General features: G+C 42.0%; 1 protein-coding gene across 3 annotated transcripts in view; it reads right to left on the bottom strand.

The window, feature by feature from the left end:
• Nucleotides 1-16,836, bottom strand: part of KLHL14 (kelch like family member 14) — a 78,059-nt gene that overhangs the window by 21,310 nt on the left and 39,913 nt on the right. For all 3 annotated transcript variants that reach the window (XM_084620406.1, XM_084620408.1, XM_084620407.1), the window contains one exon: nucleotides 2,272-2,361. In XM_084620406.1, coding sequence (XP_084476532.1) covers nucleotides 2,272-2,361 — 90 coding nt within the window. The remainder of the gene's footprint in view (nucleotides 1-2,271; nucleotides 2,362-16,836) is intronic.

The raw sequence follows: 16,836 nt of genomic DNA, 5'->3' as shown, positions 1-16,836 counted from the left end.
ATGTAGATACTTTGACCGTCATTTGAAAATAAAGGGGCTGCTGTTCCTGTCCAGTGAAGTGAGCACAGGGGGAGTCAGATTAGGCAAATCTGTGCAAGGTGAATGGGAGCTGTAGCTTGTTCCCCCTCCCCCAAATCCTGCAAGAAGACCTTCTGCCTCAATTCTGCAGAGTCAGGGCTCTGCGAGGCAGTGCTAGGTGTTGCCAGGGAGTAGCTGCATTCTGCAATGTACTCCCTTACAGATCCCACAGATATCCAGTGCTGCTCTTGGCAGCATTCACCCCCACCGAGTCCCTTTCATGGCTGGTACTGCATAGCCATGAGAGGAGGCAGCAAACGACACAATGGCTCTCAGGCTGCCAGGGTAGATAAGAAGTCCAAAATATGTCCTGGAGGGTCCAGGTGCTCTCTCTAGAGGTTCCAAGTTGTATGCCCCTTACCCCTAGTTTCTCTCATCCCTATGAGAACCTCCATCCAATGAACATAGAAGCAGCAATAAAGGCCCAATTTTGATTCACATAAACAAAGAAACGAACAATGAATTCTCATTTACACTACACACCATTTACACTGCTCTGACAGGTCAGTTACATTCACACCCATTTTAGCCCCCACTCTCCTTTAAACTCCCAGAGTTGTATAAAAGGGCCTTAATGTAAATGATATTGGGCCTAGTGCGTGTTGTGATGACATGCTTTATTTAGTCTAAATAGAGTATAGAAGAAGTCCAGAAATAAGTGGACAACGTATAGTGGATGATATTCATGTCCAATTTTTTGTAATGTATCAGATCCATCTCTATTGTGGTATATGTGTACAGTGATGACCAATATCAGTAGTGCTCCTGTCCCAGATCCATTCTGTTCACACATTGCTTTTATCTGGTATTTACAAAATTTGAAAAACTTGATCCTGTGAGCCAGTTTCTTACATGGAAGTTGTTTTACTCCTAGGGGGAGTGTCTTCAACTAACAGAATGAACTTCAGTCTCTAATAGTTGATTTAGATGCCTTTGCACTTAAGATATTAAGAAGGATGGACTGGTGGACCATCTGGTCAGGAAAGCTGGGTTCAATTCCTGCCACTGCCACAGACTTCCTGTAGGACCTTGCTCAAATCACTTAATCCCAGTTTCCCCATCTGTAAAATGTGAATACTTATACTTCCTTCTTTCTCAAACCTTTAGTCTGTCTTGACTACTTAACTGTAAACACTTTGGTGTAGGGTCTGTTTCTTACTTTGTGTATGTACATCGCCTAGCACAATGGAGCACCAAACACCACCCGGGGAGCCTGGGAACTACCCAATACTAATAATAATCATAATGAAACAACATGTACAAGCTCCTGCTTAGAATATAGGAGATTCAACAACAGAGATGAAGGGTTTATCTCTCAAGACATTTAGTGATGTTTTTAACTGCGCCGGAAATATGCTTATAGAGTGGACTGGATTGTTTGTCTCAGATTTTAGGAAGTGAACAGATGTAACAATTTTCTATAATTTGGTTTAGTGCAGATGCTGAAATGGGCCATTCACAATAAAATATATGCAGTATATGTAATTTCAGCTGGATCTTCTGGTGTTTTAAAGTAAAAATGTGTACCTGCAAGCTGTTTTATGGTTTCTCAGTCATAATTATCTCTGTTACACAGACTGCTACAACTACAACTCGTTCTTCATGTGCAAGCTTTCTAACAATGTCTTGACAATTTTGTGAATTTTGCAAAGCACAGTGTTCTCCTTTTGCTTTGCTCAGAAGCCTGTTAAATTGTTTAATTTCTCTTTGCAGTAAATTTATGAAGTAATCAAATCAAAAGAAGGTAGCAGCACATAATCTATATGGAAAGCTTTTGTACGAGACTAGAAAAAGGACCAGTTTAAGAGTCTTGAGACTCTAGATAATTAACACATTAACAACTTTAGCTGCAAGTGTCTGGTTAGACATTGGAAAGAGAGCATTCATTGACTGCAACAGCATTATTGTATTATGACTGGAAGGAAACCGGAAACGAGGGTTAAAATTTTTAACTGCTGCTGCCTGATGCCTTCACTTGAAAGAGTCTGTTCTGATGCCTGTGGCATTTCCCAAGGGACGGGACCTGAGGAGTGGTGGAGAAACTAAAGCTCCAGATATTTATTATGTCACTGCTAGGACATAAGTGATCTTAACCAGTTCAATAACTCGATCAGAATCATTCACTGCCTACTGCATCACTTGAAGTGATAGATTAGAATCTGTGCATGCTCTCTTTTAATGTTGTGTACATACCATTCGGGTTCCACTGGTCTTCTCCTCCCAAAACAAACAAGAAGTTTTCTACTTCCACAACACAGTGATGGGCACTATTATATGGCATAACTGCAAATAAAACAAAGTATTCTTTATCAATCTCTATCTTAGCACTCTGGTTATTTAAAAATATTTACTTTAGCAAAGTTACAAAACATGACTCTACAAAATCTGGAACTGCATATGTAGGTAATGCATAGCTCTAAAATGTATGTGCAGTGAATTAGCAACAGCCAAAATCCAATCGATTAGCAATAATTTCAAATAAGAGTATCCTGCAAATTACTGAAGACTAACCATGTTACATGAATTATGGTTACTAAGACCACCCACACCTGTCTGATTGACATCTATGGGCATTCTAAAAATAAGAGACACATGAAAATGGATCAAGATGTCTGATATTTCTCCAAAAATAAGACAGAAAATGCTAGGACACATTAAAAAAGCCTCATCCCAGCTTTGTTCTGTTGGCAATGCTTCCACAGCAAGAGTCAGTGTGTTCAGTAGCTTTCTATTACACAGCAATGAACAAGCTGCATTTCCATACAGTTTTAAGTTTTTAAATTAAGGTCCTGCTGATTTAATGCTTTCTCCAAATGTATACGCTTAATTTCCTGTACAATGTCATTAGCAGACAACCACACATTTTCTATTCATCTAATCAGGAAGCCCTTCATTAACAAAGATCAAAACTGTGGTATTAGGTTTTCAATATCCTTTTTTTGGAGGTGTTTTTAGGATTGGGTAAAACCATCAGATTGGCTAAAACCATCAGACTCTATTTTTCTTTTCATTTACATTTTCCACAGCAAGAGCTAAGGTATAAAACCAGAATGCTTATAGACCATAACGTGTGCTGATCTGTGCTATACAGCACTATTGTAATATCGTAAGGTAAATGTAAACTAACATGGTATTAGTTATCATACCACATGCAGTAGTTTTGGCCCAGTGACACCAGTAGGAAAAATGATGTCCTTGTTCAGCTCATCATATGGGCACCTTAAATCTAGGTGAGGACAAATGGGGAGGTGATGTGCATGTACAGGCAGGGAACTTATTGCTTGACACGGATCAACAGAGCACTTAGGAAACCACTGTAGTGGGAAATCAATATGACTCAGGGCCAGCTCTTACTTTGTGCTCTTTTGCCAATGCAAAAAAAAAAAAAAAAAAAAAAAAGCAGCCTATCTCACACTTGGATTATTTTGGGTGATATATCTCTCATTTCATTTGTTTTATTATCTTTTATTTTTCTCAGAATGCAGTTGTGCAGTATAGCATATGCAAATAATAATAAGAAGAAATATGCATAGCTTTGTTATTTAGGACACATTTTCTTAAAGATCAAGTGGGCTCATTTAAGCTTCTTACTTGAGGTTTTTGCAAGGCAATGATGAATATGCAAGGTGCATTTTTAGTTTTTAGTAAAGGTCGAATATTGTTTTCATAGTCTGTGCTCTTACAAGCCATATAAGTGAAGCAATTCTTAAATTACGCAGCCTGGTTTAGTGGAAATGCATTAATGAAGGTTATTTGCTACTGGTAAATTTTATACAACCATGAAGTAATTGGGACTAGACACTCTATAGGGCTTTTTACTATATATAGGTTGCTAGCATGCTGAACAAATTTAAACACCAGAGGTTTTGATATCTTATTAGTCAATGCACAGTGTTTCTCCCAAATGCAAAATATTTTTCCCATTCTTTAAATCTCAGTCACTTTTCCCATTTTGTAAACCTTATCTTATAAACTGGACCTTAGTTATTTTTAATGTAGCTTGCGTTGCAAGATGAGATGGTATTCCATAGGACAACAGTGTTTCTTTCTCTACTTGCCAGTAAGGGACTCTCCAGCCCCAGCAATCAGAGCCAACAACTAATACCTACACGGCTACTCTGTTATTTTGTAAAATTAGGATCAAGCCAATGACTTGTACCCATATCCAATCTCAGTCTTGTTCTCCTTTAGTCAATTCCTGAAAGATCTTGCATTTACCAAAAAACAAAATGCACACGATACATCACACACAAATATTTGTTCCCCATTGTGTTTGCATTACTTTGTTTACTCCCCCACATTGGTATAGAAGGAGTCAACAGAGGAAGAAATTATATTTTAAGTTTTTCAGCCACTGCCATGCACATAAATGATCATGTATCCAAGAGTCCCATGCTTATGAAGACAACTAAACCTTGAAAACTAAGGGCTTAATCCTGCTCCCACTGAACTAAATGCCAAAATTCTCACTGACTTAATTGGTGCAGGATTGGACTTTAATGGCCCAAACCTTTAGTTGTTGCTCAGGTAGAACACCTAATAAAGTTAATGGGAAGTATACCTAAGTAAGGGCTGTAGGATTGGGCCTTAAGAGAAGAGGTGACTATGACATGAGTCTACACTAGCTTTGCTTAGTTTCCTGTAACATTATAGGCAACATTTTCTACTTAGCGCTACATGAATCTCAACTGTGGTATTGTGCTCTGCAAGCTCTGAAGGAGGCAGAATATCAGTTAGTATCTGAGAGGACCTTCTTGCCCTGAAATTGCAATATCCCAAAAGCTACATTTTTAACACCTAAGCATTTTCAGTGTCCTTCAGAATTCTGAATGAGTTATGAATGAAAATTATGAGAATGCACGGATTTTATAGCTCTAAAAATGCCCTTTAAAAGAGAAAAACCCTCTAGTTCTAAAATGTAACTTTTTGAAAACAGGTGTCTTAGTTTTGCACACAGCCTAACTTTTCATACTGTATAATCAAAATGTATGGGTGGGACAAACCAAAAGATAAATTCAGGCTCCAATAGCATTGGTGGAATCTATTGATGTCATTCACGTTACAAGGGTGTAACTGGAGCAGAATTTGGCCCACCACATGGTCTGGCCGTACAGACCAACACTCTCATTAATGTTCTATCTGTCCCTTTGTCTGCTGATTTATTTTAATAACATGAATCTCAGACTCTCATTTTTAGATTTCAACTCAGGTGAACACCTGCCTGCCCCACAAAAAAGGTATTTGAAGAGAAGTTTGTATGCCATGCTCAAACACAGCCCAGTGTGAGTTTTTAGCGTGTCAGTCAGTGAGTTAGAGGGAAAGGGTAAAGAGAAGCTAATCAGGATGAAATGAGATTAAAGGCTGTCTAATTTTACAGCAACTGTGATCCATCAGCCACTGTGAAAGTGACAGTGGAAATGAATGATGGAGACAGACAGGTGGGGCTGTACATTTCACTGATTTATCCTCAAATGCACTGGGCCTTATTTTATTGAGTGAACATGACCGCATTTATCATGACTGTCATCTAAACCCACTTCCCTCCATTTAAAAAGGTCACTTTACTAGGAAGGAGTAGGATAGAGGCACTTTCAAAACAGATTTAAAATCTAATAACACATGTTTATAAAGCCCTGTGCAAGAATTTTCAACTTTATTAAATGAACTAGTAGAGTTAAAAGAAAGGGAAAAAGACCACTAAGTAAAAAAAGAAGAAGGGCCCTGGTTATTTGAGGAATACCAAGGTGATAAATGCCTTAGAAATACTCTAGACAGACAGACAGATACAGATTATATAAAATAAGCAGACATCACCGCTTCCAATCCTCCCTCTCTTCAAAGCTCTTGGAGCCTAAGATCTAACAACTCAGGCTCCATTAGACCAAAAGTGGAACCCGGGAGGCTAAGCTGGCCTGAAGGGTGAATGACAACTTCTCAGGTAGTTAGGTACCGAGCTTTTTAGGTCAAAACCAATACCTTGAATTATAACAGAAAGTGACCCGGGAATCAGTGTAGATACTTGTGGAATGAGCTGCCTGCGAAACACCCCACTAAACAAATGATCTGCTGCATTCTGCTTGAGCTGATGCTCCTGGATGCTCTTCTGCTATAGGCCCATGTAGAAGACATTCCAGGAATATACACATGTAGTAATGTGTCCCCTGCAGAACTCATTAGAGAAGGCCATATTTGAGATGACAAAAGGCATAGATAACTGTACCAACGCCTACATCCAAAAACAAAGGCTACAACCTTACAGCCAAGGACTAATAGAAAAAAAAAAGCACTTCTTGGTCAATACTGCTACATGACTATCCAGAAGCAGTGGGGATCCAACAGCACACCCAGTCTCCAAACCTGTGTCACAGCGGGCATACTCCCCTGGTACACAGCTGGCCAGGCTTTGCACTGCTCCCACAATTCAGTTTTGTTAGATTAAGTCTCAGCCAACTCTCTCTGTAATCCTAGGCACAATCTCTGATGGGCCCCAGAAAGTCCCCAGCCATACAAAAACTCCTCTTGCTTCTCCCACTCCAGATTCCCCTGGCTGGCTTGTCCTCATTTCAGCACCAACCAATGAGCATGTGGAAAGAACAGGTGTGGCACGCCCCACGTCATGGGGGACTACAATGGGGATCTTTCTTCCTGCTTCCACCAAAGGAGAGCTGTGACAGAGACGCACATGCCTCCCTCGCTTTTACCCCTCCTCAGCTACCAAGAGCTCAGACAACACAGCCTGAATCTGAGCAATCTTATCTGCCAAAAATCATCTGAAAAACTATACCCGACTCTGGTCTTTGATGTAAACAAATTAGATAAGTAGATTTTTCACTGCCTAGAACAGTTTATCTGACTGGGATTTTGCAGGGGCTGTACGGGAGGTAAAGAAACCTTTCTTCACTGCCCAGCCACAGCATAGCATTTCAAAACTCTATATGCCCCAGTCATGCTTGTCATCTGTTGTAGGTCCTCAGTATACCATCATGACCTGTGAAGATGAAGTAGGGCAAGAGAGTGTTTTAATGGTCACTATGTCAATAAGAGAGGACAAAAGGAGAGGATAATGCCTTTTCGGGATGTCAATATTGTGGTCTCGGGGCTGGATAATTTTCATTTCCTGAGTAACCTGAATCCAGATAGTTCCATTAGCCTTGGAGAAGCAGACCAATAAAGTAGGCCCTTTAGTCCAACAAGTCAGGTACCTGCAAACTCAAAAATGCAGGGGACTGTGGTTATCTCATCGCAAAGATATAATATTCATCCCCCTGACCTGCAAACCTACCCCCAAAACAAGATCCAGAGTTCAGCTGGTTGAATTATTTGTTGCGAATAAATGACCAGATATGGTTAACCTTTTCTTCTGTTCACAAATCATTTACATAAAGACGGTTTTTACTAATGTATTTGCTATTTGTTTTTATTCAACAAAGAGTTTATACAAATAAATGCCAACTTAGGAGTTTTTGGTGAACTGTTCACTTTGAAGGTTAACTATTTATTATTTGTGGTGCATGACTGATCATGTAAAGCACCTGGTGTGAAATTCTAGCCCAGTGAAGTCTGAAGTCAATGAGAGTTTTACCATTGACTTCAATGGAGCAAGGATTTCACCCATTAGTATTTTCTGATCATCAGAAGATGAATGAAACTTCAACCAGGAGAATAATGAATGGCAAACAGTGAATAACAAAGACCTTTGTTCTCATGTAGGTGTGGTCGAACTGATCAGCTATTTCAAATTTGAGCAAATATTTGTGAACTCTGTTTTTCCAGTATTAGAACAGCTCTAATATAGAGTGTGGATGAGCTGAGCCAGAAACCACTTGGGACAGTCCAATACTAATCGCACCAGGTCCTAAATTGATCAAGACAAGTCCCTGTTCCCATAGATGTTGAAGTCATCTACTAGGCTAAGTCTCAGAGACTCCAGCAACAAATAACTCTATCAGCTCAGCTAATGACTCAGCAGTCTCTCCGCTACTTGGTGGCCTCTACATCATCACCAGCCCTGTCTTACCTCCATTATAACACTCACACACAAGATGGACACACGCTATTAAATCTACATTGGGGTAGAGGTCCTCATTCAACTGAGGTTGGAAGTAACCAACATAACTTCACCTCTCAACATGTCCCCTCAATTCAATCTAAACAGAGTATCAAGTAGGAGGCATCTGGGCAAATAAAAGTCATAGGAGTCACCCAACGCATATTATATTATAGAATAATATATTATATATTTTGTTTTCTATTTAGTAACATACTCTATTTTAATGAAAATATAAACAATAGTCAGCATTTAAAAGTAAGTTACTAACGGTTGTTAATTATTTTGTTTCTCTTTTTGGAATAATACTAGCAAGATTTGTCCAGCATGGTTCTCAGTTTAAAAAAATCTCCACTGATTAAATTTTTCAAGAGTGAATGCCTAAAATAAACACCTAAATCCAATTTAAGCACCAAAACAGGCGATTTGATTTTCAAAGGTATCAAAACACCTATAGCTCTCACTGAAATCAAGTACTTTAAAGTGCTTCGAATGTGAGTTCTTCAGGGCAGAGACCTGTCTTCTTACATGGGTGAAATTTTCCCCTGTGCAGAAAGCGTTAGTGGAAACGTAAGTGGTGATAAGCCTTGTGATGGCTGTTTTGCCCATATATTTGTAAAGGTCCTAGCATACTTTTTGGCCCAACATAAACAACAAAATACAATTATCCACCTGGACTTACATCTGCAGTGCCCAGATACAGCAGGAGAATGCTGAGTTTACATTCTTGTACTTACTGGCTCCTGTGCATCTACATGCTGACGTTATTGTAGTCAGATACTGCTCGGAAAGCACCCGTGGACTTCTCTTTGCACTCCTTAAAGAGATTTTATTCAGTGCGCCAAACTGCCACTACATTTTCTGAGATGCGAAGGTACAGAAATGTGGCAATCTTATTGTTATGAAGTACAGTAGTGAGATTTAATGTACATTATTATGGAAATGTTAATAGTGACTCCTTTGGGACCCAGGAATATTTTCTCTTGTGTTGTTTTTCTCTACTTACACATGCCACCTGCCATCACTGCCAAAAACTCTTTACTGAGTCCATACCATCTAGAGGCCGACAGTTCATCAGGCAACATTTTGTTCACAACAGTGAACTATGCAATATTACATCAGTGATGTTTTGTCCCCAATAGCATGTACTGTATACACACTCAGGCCTGGATTTATGATCTCTAAATTAGAGCCCAACATATATTACTAGGGATGACATCTCGTCACAACTAATAGTCTTATGATGAAACACTCATGCGCGACATTTTGCACAATAAAATCTCATCATAGAAGAAATGATGAATGGTCCCTGACGAGATGAAGCCACAGCAAAACCACCAAAGCTCCAGAAAGAAATACTGTGCCATCCCATGAGAGGCGGCTGGATCCTCCAAGATAGCTGTTTGAGGACAAACATTCCCTCTTCTAGTGGCACTGAATCAAAAGCAGACGCCCCACACCCATGACAAGCAATTAACGCCAAATTGCTTGCTCTCAGTAGATCTCTTTTCTGTGTCTGTTCTTGGCTCCATCTCTGCCTGAGAATAAGATTCACTGACTTCAAAGGTCACCGTGCTGTTCCCTGAAGCACACCTTTCCAACCCAAACCAACCACAAACTTTACCTTGTGGCTTCCCAGCAATCTCAGATCCCTAACAGATCCTATCCCAGCCCCAGTGATTAAAAAGTTTCCACAGGAAGGCTAAACTAAGAGTCTTCTTTCATTGAGTCCCCGTTTCTCGCAAGGCTTGGTCTTTCATCCGCTTAACTTGTTACTAGGAGCCAGGAGGTAAGTAGAGGCTACGGTTTGAAACTACAGGATTGAGAGTTTTCTCCAGAGGAACCCAATGCTGCTATTTCTCCCATCAGCACTGAAATCTTTCTAGGAGAGGCCAAAAATGTGACTTTTGCACTAAGGAGGATCTTCATGGGGATGGCAGGTGCCAGAACTCCATCACATAGTGAAAGCATATTTTGAGAGTGGTCCTTATAAAGATATATTACATTATATATTACAGTATTCTTCTGTTATGTTCCAAAATACAACTTTTATAATTGTGTTGCTATGACGTTTTGGACTATTATCACTGAATACTGTAGTATTTTTAATAAAAGGGAATCTTCCAGCATGGCTCTACTCCACCAGCAGCAGAAACACAGCAGAGGGGAGAGGAAGAAACCCAGTAATGGCTTACTTTCTCCCCCAGTAAAGGTACACCATGGAAAGAAGCCTGATGCAATTTCTGAGTGTCCAAAACTTCCAGTGTGATCAAGAACACGGAGTGGGCCCATGGACGTGCATTTTCTGGCATAGTTACACTGATGTGCCTATATTGCCTAAATATTGTTTGAGTTGCTGAGGGTCCCTGACAGTGGAAAGTCCATCAAGGCAAATTTCAGTGGCACAAGATGGCCACAAGTTTCTCCTGAGGGCAACCCACATGCAGTCAACACAGCTCCCAAAGGGAGTGGTGCTGGCTGAGAAGATCCTGTGGCCAGGGCTTCCAGGTGATTCACTGATTTATCACATCCCTACTGCAGCCTTTACAGATGGGGCTCCTACAGATACCATGGCATGTAACAGGATGGTCTGCCCCGTTAAAGACCACAGGCTTGGGGCCAGCCAGCCCTATTCATTAATCTGGCACATCTGAGGAGAGGAGAGATGTTCCCTATAAAAAGCAAGCTATCAGTAAGGAAGGGGGCCAGAAGCAGTAGGGGCAGTAAGTTGCCTGGGACAGGCTGCCAGAATCCACTGGGAGGGGAGGCATAGATTCATAGATATCAAGGTCAGAAGGGACCATTATGATCATCTAGTATGACCTCCTGCACAATGCAGGCCACAGAAATTCACCCACCCACTTCTGCAATAAACCTCTCACCTATTTCTGAGCTATTGAAGTCCTCTAATCATGGTTTAAAGACTTCAAGGAGCAGAGAATCCTCCAGCAAGTGACCCGTGCCCCATGCTACAGAGGAAGGCGAAAAACCTCCAGGGCCTCTTCCAATCTGCCCTGGAGGAAAATTCCTTCCCAACCCCAAATATGGTGATCAGCTGAACCTTGAGCATTTGGGCAAGATTCACCAGCCAGATACCCAGGAAAGAATTCTCTGTAGTAACTCAGATCCCACCCCATCTAACATCCCATCACAGGCCATTGGGCCTATTTACCATGCATATTTAAAGATCAAGGCAGTGGGAACCTGAGGGGAAAAGTGCCTTCAAGAGCCCTGGGAGGTGATGGCCGGTTAAAATAGCCAAGAAGAGTCCTGCAGTAGTCCCTGAAGCAGGAGGGACTGAAAAAGACAAAGGGGAAAATCTCCTTGGAGCTGTAGCACTGTGTGAGCTAAGGAACTATTTTTATGTTTCCCCTATGTTTGGAAAATAAAACTGTGCCTGGAAAGAGACTCTGGATGTAACAGTGGGTCCTCTGTAGACTAGGCACAAGAAAGCACCTTACACAGAGCTTGAAACGTCCTCTCCTGGAATTCCTTAGAGGAGTGGTGGTGCTGCAAATAACAGCTACCAGGGCTTGTGTACATGGCATCTCTCTGAGCCAGGCTGAGTGAATCTGGCCCAACAGTTTGTTCCCACACAAAATGGACAATAAAAGTGAATTTTGAAAATGTGCTAGCTACGGTGCAAACTCTTATAGAATTCAACGTTCTGAGTGAGACTTTAGGGCAGGTCGACACCAAAAATGCTGCATTGGCACAGCTGCACTGATACAACTGTGCTGCTATAGCACTTAGGGATATGGGGGGAGGGATAGCTCAGTGGGTTGAGCATTGGCCTGCTAAACTCAGGGTTGTGCGTTCAATCCTTGAGGGGGCCATTTAGGGATCTGGGGCAAAAACTGGGGATTGGCCCTGCTTTGAGCAGGGGGTTGGACTAGATGACCTCCTGAGATTCTATGATTAAGTGAAGATGCTCCTATACTGATAGGAGAGAGCTCTCTCACTGATGTAGTTAATTCATCTCTGCAAGGTAGCTATGTGGACGGGAGACTCTCTCTTGCGGACATAGCGCTACCTACAAGGGTGGGTTACGGTTGGTACAACGACATCATTCAGGGGTGTGGATTTTTCACACCCCTGAACGACGCAATTATACCGACATAGTGTAGACCTGGCCTTACTCACTCATAAGCTAGGGAATGCAAAATTCAGTTTCCCAGAAGGAAACTCCAGAAGGAGGAAGTGGGACAGGTGGCAGTTCTCTTAGTACCCATTCTAGAAATGGGCTCACTGGGCAGGGAAATGGACTGTCCCATAGGCACTTCCTCAAGCTTTGGGGAAAGAAATTTGACATGTTCAGCACAATAGATGACTTATGCAAAACCTGCCTGAATTACTTACTGAGTGGATCTACACATAGGGGTAATTTGAGGACATTTGTTTGAATAAAAACCACAAATCCGTTTTGACAATATTTGCATCCCCTTTTATTTGCTTTCTATGAATAATGGTATGAGAAAGTGTCACAAACACTGAGGCAAATATGTATTCACATGAGCATTCATGCCGGAAGTTTTGCATTACCATCTTGAAAACTCTTTGTGGGTTTGGGACTCATCCAGTCAGGAAACAAACAATGCCATGTTTCTTAAGTGAGCAATCACACAGCATAAGTATCAAACTACAGATAGTTATTACTTGAAGAAAGAGTGGCAGCAAACAGTTTCTCAGCAATACACAGGCTGACATAGTCCATATAAAATTATTCATGAATAATTTCAAATAATTAACTCATTCATAAACATTAATGTCTGTTCATAGATAACTCACAAGCAGAATAAAGAGCTAAATTTATGGAAATCAATGTCCATGGTGGTTCACCCAACTGTTGAGCATGTGCAGTATCTCCCCCAAATTAGTAACTTACAGTTATCTGTTACATTTATGCACAAACTTGTAACTTCAACAGCTAGTACTTTACATATGTAACTGTTTTTTCCCAAAATTGTCTTATTGAACATTCCTTCCTGAAAATCACTATTATGCCAAAAATGAAGTTTATAATGTTATCGGTCTGATTTATCAAAGTGTACAAAAAGTTACTTATCAAAATTTAAAGCAGTTATATTTTATGTTTATTTACTGTAACTGAAAAACTACTCAACAAATTTCGCCCCACAAAATGAAAAACAACTTTGTCCTTTGAGACAGTTATGGGTATAGTTGTGTGAACTCTTTTCAAAGAAATTCAGCATATGCAAAATATGAACACTTTCACAATTCATTATGAATTCAAGTTCAAAACTGAGTCCTGTTTTAGCAAACTGTTGATACCAAAGTATACCTACATCTGAGCAAATCTGTTTTCATTATAGCAACATGCAACACTGAAATGATTTGACGTGTTTTCAAAGTAAATTAACATTTTTGAGAAACTTAATGAAAACTTAAAATTTCAGGGCATGTAAGTGAATAAAACAAATCTGGAAAATTTCACAAAAAAGGCCACAGATTTATGCAGCCCCAACTGTCAATGACTGCAAGTACGAGTTGAGAGTGGAAGTGCGTTTACAACCTTAACTACAGCGCTCCTTACAATGCATTTATACACAACAACAGAATGAGTTTTACTAAGAATGGAATTAATTTAATGTGTCTTTAATTTTGATAGATAGCTAGTGATCTCCGTATCCATGTTTGTGGCCACATACTGCATTTATTTTGGCATTTCTTGATCATCCACATAAATGCTGTAGGAACTCCAAAGTCTGTCAAGTTAATTGCAATAGTTGCGGTAGCCTGTTGTCGCATTCCTTTCTTACCATTCTTCATAAATTGCAGTTCCATATTAAGCCACTAGATGGTGCACATTGTTCTCAGCTCCCTCCCACCTCCCTCTCAGAAAATCATTTAAATTATACTTAAGCTTTGTTTTTGGTTGGCTGCAAAAGGAAAAGAGGTAAAATGCAACATAAAAAAAGACAAAACCAGTTTCTTCCCAAGCAGTTCACTTCTGTTTGTTCCTCATGTTCAGTTTGAAAGGAGAGAAATCAAACGTAGTGCACAAAAAACAAAAGCACTAGGCACAAATCCTGAGAGGTGCAAAGCCAAAGCCCCTATAATTTCCTTTGAGAAACTGCCCACTGACTGCAGTGGGAGTTGCAAGTGCTCAGCAATGCTCAGGATTTGGCACAGTATCAGTTATACCTGCTTTGTCTTATCTGGTCTCAGTTCCCCGAACCCAAACTGCACAAGAATCAGTCAGTGATTCCTCTGGCAGTCCACACACATCTACTTTTCTACTCCACACTTCAGTCCCAGTGAAATATATCAGGCACAGTTCCCTTCCTCACCAATACATGGCAAAAACTCCCTCTTATAATAATGTTGAGGAACCTGGATAAAAACAATGTGCCTGTCTTTGTCAAGGAGAGTAGTTCATCATTATAGGAATCAGGATGGGTAGGGAGGATCTGAGGGAACTGTGGTAAAAAACAGAAACTTCCAGAAAAAGTATTCTAAAATACCCATTTCTTTTCAAAGGAAACACTGTACTTTACTCAGCGTTAGTGAACTTGCTGGATGGAATAAGGTCAGACATATTACAGCTGTCTTCTTCCTCTTTCCCTGAAGAAAGTCATCATGGCTAAGGCAGTAGAGTCTTGGAAGCATGCCCAGGCTTTCAGAAGTATACAAGGGATTTACTACTGCTGACTTCTCCATTCTCAAACCTCTTCCCTTTTCCCACCACTTCAGGCCCAGGGTCACAGCCGGAGGAAGGATGCAATGTTAGATCAGTTGGAGCAGGAGATTTTGGAGCTGGAAAGGTGACTGGCATCTTGCTCTGGGGATCCATCCCTCTGCAGAGTGTCAGGAGAAGCAGAACATGCTCTGGGCTCTCTATCACCATCAGGCCCAGGGAATCGTTTGATCCTGCATCCATCTCCTTTGGGAGATGGATTGCGGTCCCTCATTCTTTGAACCCAGAGAAATATAGGAGTGCCAAATGCGTATTACCTGTTTCCTTGTGGAGGACAGCACTCCTCTCGTAAATCTGGTGGAGATGTGGGTAAGGGACAGGGCCTGGATCCGACTGACCATGATTCCTGTGGGGTCCTGTGGGATGAACTCACTACAATCAGCAAGGGCGACCAGGAAAGAGTAGAGCAACCCCTCACTCTGGCTGAGTTCTTGGAAGCCCTCTGTCTGATGCCCACCAACAAATCTCAGGGCATCAAAGGGCTGATCATGGAGTTCGACTGTGCATTGTCCTTAGCCCAGACCGTGCCACCGTGGGCCAAGTCCAGGGGGAGCAGGGTTCTCCCCCATCACTCAGGTTGGCAATGCTTGCCCTGCTGCCTAAAAACAGGGACCTCTGTGACCTAAAGAATTGGTGCCCCATTTTGCCCTTCAGCATGGACAACAAAGTCATAGCAAAAGCCATCTCACTGCAGCCTGTGCTGGTGGACATGATCCATCTCGACCAGACCACTCCATCCAGGGCCGGACCATCTTCGATAACCTCTATCTGGTCCATCTAGCATTTAGGGAGGGTCTGTCATTCAGTCTCCTGTCCCTGCAGCAGGAAAATGTGTTTGACAGGATGGATTACAGGTATTTCATGGGCACCCTGTGGGCTTTTGGCTTCAGGGTTTCTCCAGGTGCTGTACACCTCTATGGGGTGGTCAAGCTCAACTGGGCCTTGACCAAACCTGTCACTTTCAGTCAAGGGGTTCATCAGGGCTGCCCATTGTCTGGATAGCCCTATATCATCATTATCAAGCCCTTTCTTTGTCTCCTTCACAAGAGGAGGGTTGGTGCTTCAGGAACCAGACTTGTGGATGGTCCTGTTGGTGTACGCTGATGACATGTTCCTTGTGGCCCAGGACCTGAGAGACCTGGTGCAGATGGAGGCTTGCCAAGCCTTCTATTTGATGGTTTCCTCCACTGATGGTTTCGCTCTCACCTGATGTGAGGTCAGTTGGCAAGCAGGCTCCCTTCCACCTGCTTTATCTGGGCATGTACCTTTCTGCCATTGATCTCTCCCTCCTGGAGAATTACATCAATCTAGAGGCCAGGGTGTCCGACTGGTTTCGGAAGTGGATGGGGCTGCTCCGGTACCTTTTCCTTTGGGGGAGGGCACCGGTGTCAACCAGCTGGTCCTGTCCATGCTCTGGCACTATTCAACACCCCGAGCCCATCCCGGGGACCCTGGACAGCCTCCAGAAGATCCTGGAATTTTTCTGGCTAGGACTGCACTTGGTCTCTGAGGATGTCCTGAGCTGTCCCCGAGGGAGGCGGGACAAGGACTGGTCCATGCCTTCCACCTTCTGCGCTGCAGAGACTCCTTTACAGTGCAGATAATCCGGCATGCAGCATGCTAGCACATACCTTCCTCCACTGCCTACAATACAACCAGCAGCTCTTTTATCTTCACCCAAGAGGTCTTCTCCAAACCCCTCTGAGCTGCTGTTCTTTTACCAGGACCTCTTCAGGACTGGAAGGTAGTTTCAGTTACCAGGTCCGTAGCAGCCGCTGACTACATGAACCTCCTCGCAGAACCCCTACGTGTGAAGGTGGTGGTGTCCCCCTTATTGCTCCGGAGGTTGATCCTGGCTGGTGCTACAAGACTCAGAGACCTCCTGGACTATGATCAGAGGTATTGGGTGGATGCCACAGTGCTCTGCCCTGTTGTGTGCTCCAGGAGGTGAGGGCAGCCTTGCCTCCCGCTTCTCCCCAGCTGCTCCTAACAT

This window comes from Lepidochelys olivacea (assembly GCF_965140295.1).
Source record: "Lepidochelys olivacea isolate rLepOli2 genome assembly, chromosome: 2".
NCBI lineage: Eukaryota > Metazoa > Chordata > Testudines > Cheloniidae > Lepidochelys > Lepidochelys olivacea.
The sequence above is the reverse complement of the archived record's forward strand: the minus strand, read 5'-3'. Positions and strand labels throughout refer to the sequence as shown.